This window comes from Kryptolebias marmoratus, linkage group LG3, assembly GCF_001649575.2.
Source record: "Kryptolebias marmoratus isolate JLee-2015 linkage group LG3, ASM164957v2, whole genome shotgun sequence".
NCBI classification, from domain to species: domain Eukaryota; kingdom Metazoa; phylum Chordata; class Actinopteri; order Cyprinodontiformes; family Rivulidae; genus Kryptolebias; species Kryptolebias marmoratus.
In genome coordinates, this window is record NC_051432.1 from 18,886,628 (window position 1) to 18,904,369 (window position 17,742).

General features: G+C 39.6%; 1 protein-coding gene across 2 annotated transcripts; it reads right to left on the reverse strand.

Annotated features, from left to right (window-relative positions):
• Positions 1–630: 630 nt before the first annotated feature.
• Positions 631–17,436, reverse strand: si:ch211-79m20.1 (putative mediator of RNA polymerase II transcription subunit 12). Of its 2 annotated transcripts, XM_017409657.3 has the most exons (8): positions 17,279–17,433; positions 16,563–17,077; positions 9,025–9,130; positions 6,604–6,669; positions 6,287–6,483; positions 3,718–4,852; positions 2,109–2,230; positions 631–1,613 (listed from the first exon to the last, which is right to left on the reverse strand). In XM_017409657.3, the coding sequence occupies exons 2-8, from the start codon at positions 16,632–16,634 to the stop codon at positions 1,602–1,604; spliced, it is 1,710 nt and encodes a 569-aa protein (XP_017265146.1). In that variant the 5' UTR covers positions 16,635–17,077; positions 17,279–17,433; the 3' UTR covers positions 631–1,601. The 2 variants fall into 2 exon arrangements, with proteins under 2 accessions (XP_017265146.1, XP_037830870.1); XM_037974942.1 differs by having other exon boundaries at positions 16,563–17,436.
• Positions 17,437–17,742: the final 306 nt, after the last annotated feature.

A 17,742-nucleotide genomic window follows, 5' to 3' on the forward strand; every position in this document is an offset into this window, starting at 1 on the left:
CTTCTCGTGTTCACTTTCTTCATTTTTTTAAGCACAAACTGCACAGCATTCTGTCATGTTCAGGTAGACAAACCAGAGAAAAAAATGAGCAAAAAAAAAGCAGGTTGTTTGAAGAACTACTGATCAAGATTACTTTGAGAGAATACAAGGAAGTTTGTCTTCTTGGAAGCAAAGTATGAAGAAATTAGAGATGATGCAAAACATTTTCACAGTAACACCCAGTTTTATCGTCTTTTCTATTTTGGTTGCAGTTTTTGTTTCTCTTCTTGTCATGTCTCAGTGATCTCGTCCTCAGCTGGCTCTGAATGCTCTTTCCTCCTCCGTTGTTCGTCTCGCAGCCATTCCTGGGCTGACACCGTCCCCTCCCTCGTCTCTCTTTCACCATCCGATACTCCTCTGTTGACATGTTCATCCGTGAGTAACTATAGCAACCAGAGACTCTGCTGACCCCTGCTTTGACTTGCGTGAAGGTACTCCTTCACTTACAGTCAGAGGGCAAAGATTAGCCGATGTTTCAAGCTGAACACTCATGCACGCAGAGATTTCAAGTGCATTTACCAGACGTACTCATGCATTTTTATCTCCATTCACATATGACCATGAAAGAATAAGGAAAAGGCTTTAATATTCCTTGAACATTTTTATTTTATATTAAAAATAACATTCATTACAGTAACAGTTTTACAACCAAATATTATAACCTTACGTATTTGCAACAATAATTACACTTGAGAACCAGAGGACTTCTTGTCCTCATTTTTTTTAATAAGTTAAGAAATAAAACTTTTATCTTTCCCCTGGAAATAATTTTTTAAAAGCTTTTATTTTTACAATTTAGCATTGGCTATAACTGGCTCACAGTCTTTGAAAGCCAGGTCTTTAAGACTTGTGGATATTCATAGCGGGTTATCAAAGCAGGCGTTTAGCTGTTATTCCATATCATTTTGATCTGGCAGTAGTAAACAATGAACAGGTTATTGATATTTTCCAGTATATTTAGCTACTGTACACAGCAGAATACTTCTCTAAAGTCAGTGTGGCATGATCAGTGTGCAGCTACTCCAGTGTTAGATGATGATAGATTCAGACATTTTAGGGCAACAGTACAGTAATGTTTGATATTGAGGCCTAAACTGTGATCTACAGTGTCCACTTGTTATCCAGTGTAGAAATCCAGTTCTCTCTGTCTCCGGTTTTTTAACTTGAGTTCCTCATGTCGCCCGAAATCATGAAAACCTCCAAGTTACTTGCTGAACAACATGTTAAAAGTAGCCAATCAATGGCCACCAGATGTCTATTGTTCTGACAGCTCCGAACAGGTTTCCATAAATCCTTGTTAAAGCGGTTTGTGGTCCAAACAGATTACATGAGTGAGATCCAGTGTTTAGTGTGATAAAGTTCCTCCAATCTGAAGGAGTTCACAAGATTGCACTTATTAAATCCAGAGCGAGGGCTGCTCCGTAGCATCTCTGGAGCCAGGAAGGTGACTTTCTGTGAGGGTGTTGAAAACAGCAGTTCTGAAAATCCAACCTTCGGAAACACCTGTTTTCTTTTGCTTCCATTATACCTTGGAGCAATGTTTCAGGTTCCAGGTTAGTCTGCTACACCATTTCCTATTCGAGAAAGAAGAGACCAAGATATTAATTAGATGTTTTTGTTGTTGATTCTTGATTTACTTGCATAGCTCATGTCACACAAGATTTATTGCCCCAGCATATTTTCCATTCTTTACTCTTGCGTCTAATAATATCTTGTTTCCTTGTATTTTTTTGTCAGTAACTTGTTATAAATAGAGTGTGTGCGGTAAAGGCTGTTAGACTTAAGAAAAAAATGTCAAAACCAAAAAGATTACTCATCCTTGGCATGACCGCGTTTGCAAGAAAGTGGAAACAACAACACTATTACTAAAATGAGAGAATAATTCAAATAAAAACGGTCAGTTTTGTTTTGGAAAGTAACACTGTCCATCAGCATGGGAAAACAATGGTGCATTAAAGGTTATTATTCCTTAAAAGCCAATCTGTGATACCTTATGGCTGACTTAAATTCCTAACCCCCCCCCCCTTCATCTCATCTCTTCTTCCCCTCAGTTCTGTCCTCCGTCTCACCTTCAAGATCTTAGCTCTCATAGCAGCTTTACTCATGCGTTTGCGGTGTTTTCTCCTGCGGCGAGGAGGTCGGACAGGTGTCTGACGAGCTGCCGCCGACCTGGGAGCTGTGGTAGAGATTGCTGAAAGAGAGAGACATGAGATCAGTCACCGCTACTCAAAGAGGAATTATGGCTGGTTTGTTTCTTTTTATGCATTCTTTGTACACACCCAAAGACTTTCCAAAATGCACCTTGAAATCTGAACAGATTTTAACATCAGGTAAATAGCATTAAATGAAAAAATGCATATTGCCTGCACGTCTAAGTTTGAAATAAAAATGTCATGTTTGGAGTATGTGTTGGGGATGATTCCCACACCAAAATTAAGATTAATATTTTTTAAAAATTCACACACATTATGGAAATTTTGGTATTTGCTAAGATTGATTAGCTTTAGTGGCCATCTTGAATTGGGTTGACCTCGAAATGTTAATCAGTTGTCAATGTACATGCAGTGTTTACTTTGTGACGTTTCATTAAAATCAGTGGTTTCTGAGATATTTCGCTACAAGACAAACAAGGTTGAGTCCAACACTGAATGCCAAAGTTTTAAACAAAGATCCCATCCGATCCATTAGGATGACTCCCAGCTACTACCAAACCAAATTTTAGCTCAATATTTGTAAAAATGGCTGAGTTATATCCATTTTTAGTGATTCTTGAAACAGGTAACAGGTTGACTTCAGAGGGAAATCAGTTGTAGATGCACATAAAACAATTAAAATCCATCCAGTGGTTCATAAGATATTTTGCTAACACAATAGACAAACAAACACACAAACACACACACACAGACACACAACTATGTGATCACTTGCCTTTCAATAATAACATGACTTCATATGTTAAAAGATATACAAGTTATAGCAAAGATAAATTGGGTTTTTCTTGAGGAAAAATTAATTGTTCTGAAAAGAAGTAGGTTTGGGGTTTTTTTAAATTATAAATACAGCGGAAACTTGTTTGTGTTTGTTTTAATTTTTACAGGTTTTGGAACTGAAATTTCCAAGTATCTGAGTATCAGTCGCTACTGCTGATAGAAACCATCTAATTTTTCTCTGTTTTCAATTCTATCAGTTATGGAACATAAATAAAGAAAAGGTAATGGATGGAAAGGCAAAGGCAGTCTATGTTCAAATAAAATAGTTACATTCGAAGCAAAACACATATTCCAGCTTGGTTTCAAAGTTGTTGTTTTTTCGGAATTTATTGAAATGAAGAATAAACCAGGAGCAGAACTTCTTAAACTGGACCCTAAAGGGTACCTGCTAGTTTTACAGGCTGGGTAACAAAAACTAACGTTACCTATAAGTTTAAGACAAATATGAAGCTCTGACCTCAGAAATCCCAACAGTTAGAGGAAGAATAGCAGGATGCTTAAAGCCGTGTTGTTTAGTCATTCATGAACAGTTAGCTACTTCCTGCCTGACAAATTCACACTGATATTAGTCATAAATCCACAAACTGACTTAGGTTTTACTTTACAGCATGGAAATTTGCCTTTAAGCTGCCACTAGATATCTACAAAGCTGGCGACAAACGTGTCCTCTCAGACATTTGAGGTGTACCTGTTTTAAACGGGGTTGGCTTCGGTCTCCGCTGATGATGCTGATGCTGATGTGGATGAAGAACAGATGTTTTTTCTGGTTCGCTCTGTACCATCTCCAGAAGTTTCTGTCTTCTCTCCTCTTCTGTTAAACGATCTCCCTCTCTGTTCACTTTAGAGTCTATTTTCCTCCCCTGATTGGCCAGTTCTGCCCTGGCTGAGTCGCCACTAATGGCCGACCCACTTTCCTCCCTCTCGTTCCCCTCTTTTTGACTGACCTTTTCAGTCTCTGTCTGTTTGTTTTTGGTGACCGCTGTAAATTGCTGGCTGGTCACCGAGTCTTTTTGAAATATAGATGGGAAAGGGGTGGGGTTTCCTTTGGGTTTGGGAGGCAGGGTCAGGCCAACAGGCGCAGAAGCGCTGTCAGACTGGGGAACGTTGAGCCAATGCTGCGTCGTCCTCAGGTCCTGCTCCTGCTCTCCTCTGTGGTTGTACTGCTGTGGATACTGTTGTTGATGATACTGATGCTGCAGCCTCTGCTGGTGCTGTAGCAGCTGCTGCTGCCTCTGTTCATGATCAGGAGGGTGCCCTTCCTCCCCGCCAGTCTCCTCACGACTCCTGTCGTAGCCGCTCCCGTGTCCAGCTTGCAGCGTGCTTCCCATCACGGCGTGCTCTGCTTTTGCTTCAGACGGCCAGCTGCTGACCGACCCGAGCAACCCAGTCACTGTCTGGTGCAAGCCTGTCTGCGCGTGGGTGGGGGCTTGATGCACTCTAGGCTGCGTCCAGCGCACCAGCTGAGTGTAACTGCCCTGCTGCCACTGCCTCGCCACTGGCTCGTGCTCCTGTGGATGGTAATGCTGCTGGTTGTGCTTCAGGTCGTCGTGGCGATGCAGGTCTGCCTTGGAGCTGTGAGTCCTCGGTAAGGCAGGGTGAACGGGTCGGGGAGGGGACACAGGAACGTAGGAGGATGGAGGAGGCTTCTGTGGTGGAGACGGAAGAGGATTTGGGTTGCTCTGACTTGGAGAGCGAGGGATGGAGACAGTTGAAGAAGACGAAGATGAGGAGGACAACTGGCACCTACAGGTGACGTGATCTTCCACTGAGATGATGGCTTTGTCATACTGGGGGCTCTTGTTTATGTACTGGATCTTCATGACCTGGAAAAAAAGGTTGAAAGACCAGAAACACAACTTAAAACATGTTCATTTATATCAGGATGCAACTACCGTAACATGAAATCTAAAATCAAAACTTTACTGAACATACTGTAAATTTAAGGATGCATATTATGAAGCTAACAGGCGGATAACAACATATACTTCTGTTGAGTGGCTGCCTGTTAAGACTTGTTTCTCCTCTAAAGTTCAAAGGAAAGAAATGTTGAGATACCTGTTCTCAAAGTTTAAAAAGCCTTCCATGGTAATTCAATATGTCATACTGGGAATATTAATCCCTTGAAATAATGGCAACAGAGCTACAACATAAGGAAGCCTCTGTTCCACTTTCACCACACTGTCTAAATGATTGATATGCTTTGATTTTAATAAAGATTACTGTAATTTAACAATATGGATACAAAATTACACTTTTAAAAACGTAAATCATGTATCCATTAACTAAAACCTTACTATTTTTGAGTGTTTTAAACAAAATTTCATGTGGTTTTATAGAATTGTGCATAAATAGCAAGTCATGCCAACCTTTTACTGTTTATATTCCTGCTTTCATTAGCTTCTGTACATCAGTAGAGATAAAATAAATAGCCTAAATCAGCTAAGTGACATGCAAAGTAATGTTTTTTTTTATATAGCTTTCCATAATGTCAGGTCATAAGTCAGTAATGAAACAACAGAACATACACATGATAAAATTTTACAACCACCATGCTACTTTTCTTCTTTTTGTCTGAATTACAAAGCTGGTTTCTCTAATCACTTATGAAGAACTGAAAAATTGGCGCACAACCAGGGACAGATTAAGTAATGTGCACCTTGAGTAATTTCACTACCTGTTTAATTGTCATTATATTAGTCAGCAGTGAGGAGTAAATATTTGGGAATGCTTAGCAACTGCTCTTGTGAACAAAAAAAATCAAATTTTTGCCCTGAGCAAAGTAGTAAACGGATGTTTTTACACTGGTTTTTGCAGAAATTGAACAATAATTTAATTGGAAAAGATTAAAGATAATGGTGACATGATTTACTAGTCTGCCATTGTTATGAAAGGATTCATAATAAAAGCCAAGTTAGGAACTGATAACTGCTTTTGTTCGAAACAATTCCAGAAAATGTGTATTTTCTACAAAAATGGTGAAAGATTACATAAAGTCTTTAGAGAAACTAAAGCTTTGTTATAAATACTGTAAAACATATTACATAGGTCCAAACCATAAAATCCAAAATAAAGACCTATTTTAAAAAGATCTCCGATTATAGTTCAGTAAGTAAGTAGGGATCATGTTATTCAAACATTTATCAAAACGTCAAAGCAATTGCTTTTATTTTATTTTATTATCAAAGGACCTTTTACCTCTGGAAGGATTTCTATTTACAGAAGACATGAAAATCCTGTTTTTATAGGATCTGAATTACCTGCAGGTATCTGATGGAGGTCACGATCGGGATGCACTGCAGCAGCCTGGAGTTGCAGCAGCCCGAACATCGCTGCACCTCCACACACGACGGCCACAGCACGAAGTTGGCGTTGCGGCGATCCACCATTGATCTCGTCACTTCCATTACCTCAATTCGAACTTTACAGCCCGCCTGCTGGGCCAGCGGTGCCTCCACTTTAAGGACAAAAGACGGGAAGAAGATTGACATAAGTAACAATAAAAGAGATGAGAGGGGGAAAAAAAGACACAAAATGGTTAATAAAGTAAACAGAAGTCTATAATTGTATAACTTACTGAGACTTCTGACGTATCGACCATGGCCGGGGCTTGGAAGAGTATCATGCTCATCCTCTTCATCTTCTAAAAGAGAAATGCAAAAGGTGAGATTAGAGGGATACAAATCAAAAGGTTTATTCTGAAGCTGGGCAGCATTTAAGCACCACTTTATTAAGCAAGAAAAATGTGTAAAACATGTGAGGCCATTCAGGAACTTTTCAGCCAGGCTCATTGTTCACTGCACAAAGAAAGCCATTTTTTAACCCCTCTAAAACAATTAAGCTATTTTCTGCCACAATTTGTCTCGCCGCTGTCAAGAATACTGCTGAAGAGAGATATGAGATGTTAAATATAGCTGATGCATGTGCACATACATACCCTCATTTCATGCTGTAGCCCCTTAGTCCTAATTATATCTCTGGTGAAGACAGCTTTGCAACAAAGGCAGTACTTGGTTGACTGTTAGCTTTAATTAGGTGCATGAAAAGAACTGTTCTAAATTGTTCTTGGAGGCAGCTTTGAATGTTATCTGTGCATTTATCTATCTATGCATCTAAATATTTTAAAGGCGTCAACATTCGATTCATTTATTTCTGCACCCTGTTCTGTCAGTTCTGACAAAACACCAACTTACAACATTTTTTAGGGCATATCAAAATGTTACATAAACACAAGCTCATGTAGAGACACAGACATTACATAATAATAATAATAATAAAAAACATGATAAGTGGAACTTTTTTGGTTCTAGGCAATAGAACATATGTAGCAGTAAAAAAAAAAAGCCAACTTGAAATGACTACCTGAGAAATTGCATTTTCTGTAAATATGCAGGATGAATGCAGAGTGCTGAATGACTTTGCTGAAAGAGCTGAAACTGAGTTGTTAACAAGAATAGAAGCAAAACACTAGCTAAAAGCTGAAAGGAGCAAAATGGTAGGTATAAGCTAAAAGCAGCAAAAAGTGACCTAAAATTAACAAAGGCCTAACTAAAAGTAAAAGCTGCCAAACTGTAGCTAAAAGTTAAAAGTAGCATAAGGAGATAAAAACAGAGCAAATACGCTAAAGCAGATTTTAAAGAGAACAAAAGTTTTGGAGGAACTGAAGAGATCTCAGCGTATTATTATGGGGAAAATATTTTATACTTTTTAAAACATTTAACTTTATTTAGAAAGTTACAAAAACCAAAAGTTATGGCACTTATCTCCTGAATGGACTGAATGTTTTGATTTATGAACGGCTAAAACAGGACAAGTGATGCAGAATTAGACTGCAAAAACTGTATGGAAGAAGACAACAGGAAAACAATGGTGTGAATGTAGAATCAGAGTTCACGCAAAAAAAGAAGACTGAAGACTTTATTTAGCAGAGGATGATTCTTAGCTTGTGTTCTGACACAACTCGGTTATCAAGAAGCCAGAATTCTTACGATGACATTGTTGCAATGCTGGATGGAGTATGACACATATAATCTCAAAGTTACGGGAAATGGTCCTTTTCTTCTCCCTTATATAGCATGAGTGCAGAAATAGCACAAATACTGCTCAAAGTGTATTGCCTGTGTGAGTTGGGTAACGTTTGCTCATTCCTTCAAAAACCATGCAGCTAAAGGTAATTGTTGAGTGCAAACATTTATGTTTGCATGACTAAAATGAAAATTTACAGATGACCAAAGTTACTGCACATGCACAGGAAGTGCATTCAGTAAGTCAATGAATCATAAAACAATGGATAAAGAAATAAATATATAAAATGCAAAAAAAAAAAAAAAATCACATTCTCCTTTATTTGAAATTCTTGCTAAAACTGCATAAACTGGAAAACTCAGTCAGTCTGAGTCACTGTTTTTGAGCATCCCTTCCTCTGCTTATTCTGCTGTTTTTCCATCCTGTTATTTATGCGTTATGGACTGATCAAAGGCCTGTCTATTAATACATGTATGTGTGACTTGGATCCTCTGAGGTATGGAAGACTGATACATTTTTCAGTGCCCTGCTGATCTGTGTGTGAACAAGTTTGTTTGGACTCTGTTGGGGTCGAGGAAGCCTGGAGAGGGCTGGCCTCCTTCAGCCACATAAATACACACATCCATAATTCAAACCTTTCGAGAAATCCAGAGCAGGAGAACAATGCAGTGACCTTGTGCTGGAAGAACCCACCCCTCCTCCCTGCCTCAGCCCGTCCAAACCCACAAGGTCGCTGCTACCCTCTTTCTCTCCCTCATCAGGCTGTTATCTAAGTGTCTGATTAAACTCATCGCTTGGCATGTATACTCATTCTGCATTCCTCTGTCTTCAGGGCTCTGCATACACATGTTTACCTCCTCCGAGTCTGTGTTTTCACTCTGTGTGTGTGTGTGTGTGTGTGTGTGTGTGTGTGTGTGTGTGTGTGTGTGTGTGTGTGTGTGTGTGAGGAGGGGTGACTGCTGGTCATTCGTACCTTTTGCGTTTGACTCCTCCTGCTGCAGCAGCAGCTTCAAGTCTTCCACTGAGGAGATGGGAGAGTCTCTCAGCAGGTCGACCAGGGATGGAGGGAGTGGATCGCCCTGTGGAGACAGACACAGACAGTTGAAATGTGTTGTTGCCTTGTTTGGAAAGAGTTTTTGTTTTAAGATCTTTGTATGATCAGGGTGAACTCATTAAAAATGTTCTAGTTTAAAGGTCGGATTCAGCTAAATTTGCCCATCTTGACTAAATGCATCAAAGTTATATCTGTTTACTGAGATAAATCACCTGAGATCGGAGATTCAAATGTTTTATCAGAATTTACATTGTTATTAAAACTGGAATTTTATCTCCTTCCTTCCAAGTCCAGTCACATTTTAGTGTTGTCAGCAGGATCAGGTGTCACAAGATCTTTTTTTGTTCATTTTTTTTATTTTCAGTTTATCTGTATACTTATTCGTTTCAACAATCTAAAACCAAAAGAGGAAGAAGAAGGACAGGAGGAGAATGAAACAAAAAGCTTTTGTTTTTTAAGTATCTCGATCCTTGATCTCCAGTCAAAACTTGCTCCAGTTTCACTTCCTCCATCGAAGGAAACGGTGGGGTTCACTGCTCCTGTTCTCACTCCCTCCCTGTCTGTTTACCCACAAACACCCCTGTTGCTCCCATTGTCACACGAGAAATTAGCCTCTTTTTGTGCTTCTCTTTCTTAATCCATAAATATCTCTGTTGCCCTTCTTCTTCTTTTTTTTTACTTTATTCTTTTTTTTAAAAAGGCGTGTTGTTTTTTTATCAAGATGAAAGGCCAATGACTTTGCTTTGGTTGGCTGTTAGTTGATACAATCTCAGGGCATGGAGAGAAACACTTGACACCCCTCACATGTCAGAGAGATGCCAAAACAAATCAGGGCTCATCAGTTTGATGAGCTGATGAGCCCTGATAACTAACAGAGAAGAGCCAAACATAAAGCATGTTCTTATTATTTTAAAATGACAGAAAATCTGCGAGAATACATCTGACACGTTCAGATAACATCATATTCACTAAAGATAGGATAAAATAACTTTATACACTGACATACATTTGTCAACAAATAAAAAGAGATTTGCTTCCAGGAGATTTTTTAATATTCTGTATTTATAAAAGCTTCTGTACTACCCTTATTGTAGCTTTGTAAATCTCATCCATCTAATTAAAAAAATGGTTTCTCACAATTATTTTATTTAAAAAAAACAGCTAAAAACATTAAAAGCGCCACATTAAAACTCTAATACAGAAGAATCGCAGGCTTTAACACCCAGGACACTTTCTGTGATTTGTGTGTAACTCTAATTTGCAAAGAAGTAATTTCTAAGTGGAAGCAAAACTTTGCAAAAATGACAGAAACTATGCAGCTTCTCTAAAATGAAAGAAACCTCCAGGAACTTGTTCCATCTGAGCACATTCAGATTCTTTAAGTCATCTCATTTTTGCTATGTTTATGAATAATTGAAGCAGAAAAAGTTTTTTTTGTTTTCTTTATGACATTAAAATGTGACCAGGGATATCCATATGTCATAATACACATTGAGCCTTTTTTGTTGAAACAAAAACAGACAAAATTATTTTATTTTGGCTATTTACATCATGTGCAAGTTCAAAATGCACTTCAAAATACTAAAACAAATCCCTGCTATTGTCAGCTTCAACGTCATGGAGTTGCTATAAAGTACTGTAGGTACTCCGCTCTTTATGATGGATGTCACATCTGATATGATGATAACTACTGATAGTCATTCAACAAAACATGTCTTTAAAATAGCTAATCTGCCTTAGAAGACCTACAAAACCTTTTAGGCATTATTACTTCTATAAGGAAACTTAGAGCGTAAGATATGTAAGTTAAAACATTTAAACATATATACACACAATAATGTTGGTCTACATGACACCACTGAGGTGATGTGAATCAATTACTAGGAGTGGAATGGTAAACTCAAAATTAAGTATTTTTTTATTATTGCATTTTTTTTATTATTTTGCCGTTTTTAGTGTTTTTCTAGGCTGCTTGAAAAACCAGGACTTTGCGTCTGGTAAGATTCCAACACAATTTTAATTTCTAACAATTAGGACATCATGACGAGCAACAAAACGGTTCTGAAGGATGATCTCTTTAAGTCAATGAATTCCTAACATTTTAAAAGTTAATACGCACTCATGTTAAATACGTTTGATCTCAGTTTTGACGTAATGAGTTGTGGGTTTTTATTTTCCCCATGATAAAGTGGTTCTACAGCTTAAATTACAACCTTTTGTTTACGACTAAAGCCTCTTTTGTGTTTGACCTTGTATGATTTAAAACTTTTTTTTTGTCCTTCTTTTATCCCCACCGAGCTATCTCTTCTCTTCTCGTCTCTCTGTCTGCTTAGTGGGCGGCGACGGCTCAGGACACCTGGATGACTTTCACGAGCCATTGGCTGACCTACTTAGGCAAACACACACATACACACACACACACACGCTCACCCCCTCTTTTCCCTTTTACGTACAGATGCTTAACCACTGTCCGCCCAATTTGTCAAGAGAGAACACACACACACACACACATGCTCTCACAGAGACAGTTTTGACTCTATAACAAGCTATTATTACAGTCTCAGCACTTTGCACAAACACATACTTACAAGCAAATAGCTTCTCGCATGGACAAACAACTGGTTTAAAAAAAGACCATGAACTGGACAAATAGCGGTGGTTTGACAAGAATACCTTGTTTCTTCATGGTTATCTACCAAACAAACATGCCCATTCACACAAAAAGTCTTCTCCTGCTGCTTTTGGTCTTTGTGTGGTCTATAATAACAATGTCTGTCCCGCTTTCATCTCAACCTATGCAAGTGTCAAACTGAGATTAGAAGTCAAAAGGCTGTCTGTGAGGATGTCATGATTTACAACCAGGTCATACATTTATAAAAACACACACACAGACACTCACACACACATTGTAAGGAAATCTGGAAGGCGGCAAGGTTGTAAGGAATGTTTGAGGAGAAAGGTGAAGTGTAATGGAATGTAATTATGGGGCCAGTGGCCTGCTTGCACACATGCACTTAAACAAAAGAACAAAGTCTGCGAGATAAACCGAATGCAAACAAAAAACAGTGAGTGGATGTGTGTGACGAGCGTCTCACAATCACACCGAGCTGCCCCAAACACGTCTCCTTTTATCAGAGCAGTGGCAAATTGCCAACTTTCTGTTGCATAAAACAGTTTGTATTCTCAGTCACATGCGAATGTTCAGAGCGGCAGCGCAAACAGACGCCCCCGACACATGCTGCGTCCCACCCCTGGCTGCGGAGACGAGGGGACGGATGATGGATGGAGAGACAACAGAGGAGAGGAGCTGGAAGGGGAGCACTGAGAAAATGAGAAAAGAGGAGAGGAGCTGAGATAATGCTGGACCTGTTCAGGACATCACTTCAACCAGAGGTCCCCAACCCTGGTCCTCGTGGCCCACTGTCCTGCATGTTTGCACGTGTCCCTGCTTCAACATTCCCACTGAAACGAATGAGTCACTGACTTGATGACATTCAGAGCAGGTCATTTTGGTTTTATATTTGAATCAGGTGTAGTAGGGCAGGGAAACATCTAAAATATACAGGACAGTGAGCCACGAGGACCAGGGTTGAGGACCTCTGATTTAAACAGTAACCAAAAGGCTAAAGGGATAGTTCAGATTTTCTGATGTGGGGTACCATGGCAGGGTTAAACACCTGTTAAAGACAGCTCTTTGTATAACTTCAGTTTGGAGAAATAAGTTTTTCTCTGACCTGAAGCCAAGACCAAAGTGAATTACTGCCACCGTAAAATAATTTCAACTTCAAAAACTCTGCTTTAAACAATTATTCCAGCAGAAATAAAAAAATATTCATGTCAGAAGGAAGTGCTACCCTAACTGCTGCTGCCATTTGGGCATGCAAGTAATCACTGAATGCTGTGTAAATAACCAAGTAATGCAAAATTATTGGAAATGGTTAAGATTATAAAATACCATTTGTATGAACTGCTATAACATTTTTGAGATTTAAAATGTTGAAATGTTTTAAATTGCAGAAATCCACTTTGGTCTTGGCCCCGCCCTTCCTAACCGTTAGCTCATCAATCCAGTCAGAATTAAACTCTACTTCTCCAAACTGAGGCAATTCAAAGAGCTATTTACAACAGGTAAGACACTGACTGTTCCTAACCTGTCTGCAGAATCCCATTTCAGTACATCTGAACTATTGTTTTAAACCAACAAGCAAAAACAATCAAACCTTTCTAAGGATTTGTTGTTTTTTTCCTTGTAAACTCAGTGTGCACATTTTAAAACTCTGCTACCTTTTAATGGGAGCCACACACCTGTGCCATTTTGGGAACATACCTTCCGGGACTTTGATTTCTTGGAACAGATTTTTGAAACAACTCGAAATCTCCCTTAGAGCAGTTCCTACAAGTCTTGTGATTTGATGATTGCGTAAAGTAAAATCATTGACGGCTCTGTTGTTTGATGCACGACACAAACAGCTTCCTTTTGACAAACATGACTTAATGAACTAGTTCAGGATTCCTTTTAATTGCGTTTAAGTCAGATCAGCTTGTGTAAACATGGTATAATATCTGTAAACAGAAAGCTAGATTTTGTAGATTCCTCCTGACTTCCTGCTGTCACACATTTAGCCACATAGTGTACTAACCTGCAGCTGCTTAAAGTAAAAGTCCTTCAGCTATTTAGGGTCCAACTGAACACATGGATGAGTCACTTTGAGAGCAGGTGCGTAAACATTTGATTTACCGTGTAATATATCTGTATTTTTATATGATAATTACATGTTTTCTTGGTTTTGCTTATTATAATTTTTGCCAGAATAATTCTGGGGATTTGTTCAGATATGGTTATGACTCTCATTCCCACCATTTCAAAAAAATATTTTCCATATAAACAGGATTTCCCTTCATGTAAAATTGCAAGGCTCACAAACAAATCATCTTATGTGCCATTTCTATCCCCTGATTTATGTGCACACACACACACACACACGCAAACACATGCACATATGCCATGGTATCACATGCACAGCTACACCCAGCCGGGTGTCCAGATGTGAGCTCACAAAAATACACACACAGCGCACAAACTCCATGAAATCCCTGGCAGATTAGTTGTTGTTCTTATGTAAAATGGATCAAGCCAAGCAGGCAGCAGCCAGCTTGTCCGCAGAGACAATCGTCACAAAACAACCTGTTTGAAAATGCCACCAATCAGCAGTTCTTATTTGAACAGCCTCCTGTTTGAGCTTTTTTAAATGTTTTTTTTAAGTGGATTTTCATGATGATTCTCAGTGGACACATGCCTTTTCACATGTTCGGCAACATATTGTAAAAGCTGCAACCTTTGACTGGATTACACGCAGCAGTGGAGAGAAAATGCTCTCTGATTTGTGAATTATGATTATGTTTTCTGCTGATGCTTTTTATATCCAACATCTGTTTTGCCATAAATTTGCTGAATAATCTGTGCGTGCGTGTGTGCAGTCTATTCAACAAAGAAGTGAGGTAAAACAAAGAGAAAGATGTCTCCCTTTTTTGGCGTAACTCAAATAAACATTATAAGAAGGTGATTATTGAATCACAGAGAGCTCAAACTACAAGCTGATGTTCTTCAAATTCCTGCCACAGTACATTAAAGTTAATTTAAACACAGGAAGGCGTCAGATGATACATCACAGCCTTAAAACACAAAATGCATCAGTGTTTACTGACTGTTCAGCTCGTTGGTCAATTCACTTATTGCTGTTTGTGTGTGTGTGTGCATGTGTGTGAGTGTGTGTGTGGTGCATGACCATAGTAAACAAAAATTAGTATAATTCAGCCAATTTTACAGATATTGAGCTAAGATTCGGTGTGGTAGTAGCTGAGAGTCATCTTTAACACACACATACTTCGAGCAATAATACATGTAGCTAAAATTAGCAAAATCGCATGGAGTCTCACATAATGTCATTTACTAGGTTTGACCAAAACAGCTATAACTCTGTCACTTCTCATCTTAAGATGATCTTAGTCTAAAACTCTGGCCCAAAAGGCAGCAGGCGATATGCATTCCTTCAAGGACTGCTAAGCCTTTAAATTTAAGATGCTTTCCCTTCATGTTGAGACAGACAAAACCACACAAAAATATCAAATCTTTTCGGGTGCTCAGTTTAAGAAGTCCTGTCTGTTCTGAGGCAGCACACTCCCTAAAATGCTCAGTAAAGTGGAAAAGCACGACTCTGATACAACATCACTCTGCAGGCCACAAGTTTGTTCAACACAATCATTCCACTGGAGTATAATTACCTTATATATTTTATTGTTGCTGAAACCTAAGCTGAGCCTTAAAACTTGAATGTGACTGGAAGGCTCCAACAGTGTTTTTCTGATGTCATTGACGAGGTTGTTTGCATGACAAACCGGATCTGGAGTGGGCAGCTCACCAGTCGAACAGGTGAAACACTTGTTTACCGTCTGAGGGGTTGAAGTGATACGACTAACCACGACAAACTAAACGTCTACGGCTTCCCGTCATACACACAAAAAAATGAAACACAATTAAAATTTGGTTGCTATAAAAGTGCAGCTGTTTGAGTTTTTCAGAGTGAAGCTGTGATTCATGGACGTACACATAAACTGCACTCAGAATCCATCTAGGGAGGGAAAAGGAGATTTAAGGGAAGACGTGGAAACGAGGTGAACAATGGGACTTTGTTGTGACAATGAAGGATAGATTCTGGCACCAGAATCAAACGTTAGTTTAACTCCTGTTGGCATGAGCCAGGGCCCCTCCTCACCATACCATTTCCATCTTTCTGTGGCACCATGACTCCTCCCTGCTACACCTCAGGAAAATTACTGCCATGAAGCCTGAACCTCACACAGATCTCTCTTATAGCTGCTGAGTCCACAAAAGAACAACTAGACAAACTGATGCACAGGGAATGATACATATGTGCACAAATACAGCATTTTTCCTGTTTTAGAAAATACCCATTCAACAAAGACGTCAGAGGGTAAATGCCTCTGATGAGCTCCTTACCGAAGTCTTATAATAAGCTCAGTCTGTGTCACAGAATGCGGAGCTTCATCAGACTTTAGCTTTCCCAGATTAGAAAAAAAAATCAAACATTCACAACTGAAATAAGCTCAAACTCATGACCTTTTTCATTCCATCTCTCAAAATGACATTTTCCTCCAACTGGGATTTATATTAAAGCAACCATGTCCTTTTTTGCCTGTACTGACACAGATAATAGACTGTTTGAGGAGTTAAATAATAAAAAAAATATACAAATAAAAGAAATGATGAGTGTTCCTCTTGATTCTTTGTCACTCTTATCTCAATCACTGATGTGTTTTTCCTTTAAACCCTAGTGCTGACAGCCTCTGCGCGCATCCCTGCCTTTTAACCCGTGTCTGTTGGTTTCCCCTCATCGATTAGAGGACATCTGTTTCCCGGCACATCGCTCCGGTCTTACCTCAGCGTTTCCGAGCCGCAGACGGGTCGTTAACAGCGCAGCCAGCAGCAGCAGCAGGGTCCAGGACCTCATGTTTCTGCCCAGCCTGTGGAGCCGCAAGCGACCGGCTGGGCATTTAGCAGCCCGGAGTCCAAATCCCACGGCCGAACCGAGCCTCGTCCCGCGTGCTTGGTCGCCAAGCGCTCACTGTTTAAATATGTCCCCCCCAAAATTGTGTCACTGCCAAGAAGAGCTGCTTGTCCAAATGTTTGCTCGCGATGACTCAGACGCAGGGACAGACGTCTGGTTGGTCTGACTCTTGTTTTGAAAACTCACTCAAGGGTAGCCCTATATCACAGGTTGGAGCAGTGCGCAACGCACGCTGCGTGACACGCAGTATGTCAGGCTCGGCATGCACAGTTTCAAGGGGCTATATCCAAAGTCAGTTCAAGAGAGATTCCTTCAATAAGGTCATCCGAGTATGGAATTTCAAATCTTCGTCAGCGTGTGCCAAAGTGTTTGCTGCATCTTGTTTCCTTAAGAAAAAAAAAATCCAGAAAAACAGAGTCAGTTATTTAAGATCCCGCTGCAAAATCGCATCTCGGTGTGTTAAAAATACAGCCAGCTTGGCTGGTCAAAATGAAAACCTGTCATCCCCAAAAAGTCTGCGCGTAAAAAGCTGGTTCGCCTTCGTGCGTAATTCTCTGTTTCTAATGTCAGATTATTCCCATATTAACCTTATTCAGCTGCAAGGCACAGGAGTCTACTTTAAGTTGTTCTCCATAGTACGGGCCTGTGTAGATCCCACGCTTGTGCCTCTGGCTTCTCCTCTCTCTCCGTGCAGGACGTGGATCAGGTTGTTCTCGCCCCGCGCGTCTCTCCTCTCTGGTTGCGTTCTGAGCGCCGAGCGCCTTTCAGCAGCAGGAGCTCGGCCTCCCTGCTCAACTTTTATGCGTCAAGCTAGAGGTGGAAAAGGAGGTTTGCGCCGAAAACTACAGGATTTGCGCTTTCAAAATAAAAGCAAAACTAAAACCTGGTAAAACGTCATCTTCATGCCATTCGACGCCACAGACTAAATTTATTAATGAGTAACAAAATATTCATGTTTACATCAGATTTCTGTGTTGCTCTGGATTTATACTTTTATAAATTAATGTATAATAATAATAATAATAAAGTTTTCATTTTAAAAACCACATGA

What these genes read in the sequence shown, in the direction of transcription:
- si:ch211-79m20.1 (XM_037974942.1), bottom strand. Translation starts at nt 16,634, where the DNA reads ATGAGGTCCTGGACCCTGCTGCTGCTGCTGGCTGCGCTGTTAACGACC. An exon ending in TGCGGCTCGGAAACGCTGAG is followed by an intron (nt 9,131 to 16,562) that starts GTAAGACCGGAG and finishes CTGTCTCCACAG; the next exon opens with GGCGATCCACTCCCTCCATC. An exon ending in GCCAACCCCGTTTAAAACAG is followed by an intron (nt 2,231 to 3,717) that starts GTACACCTCAAA and finishes TCTCTCTTTCAG; the next exon opens with CAATCTCTACCACAGCTCCC.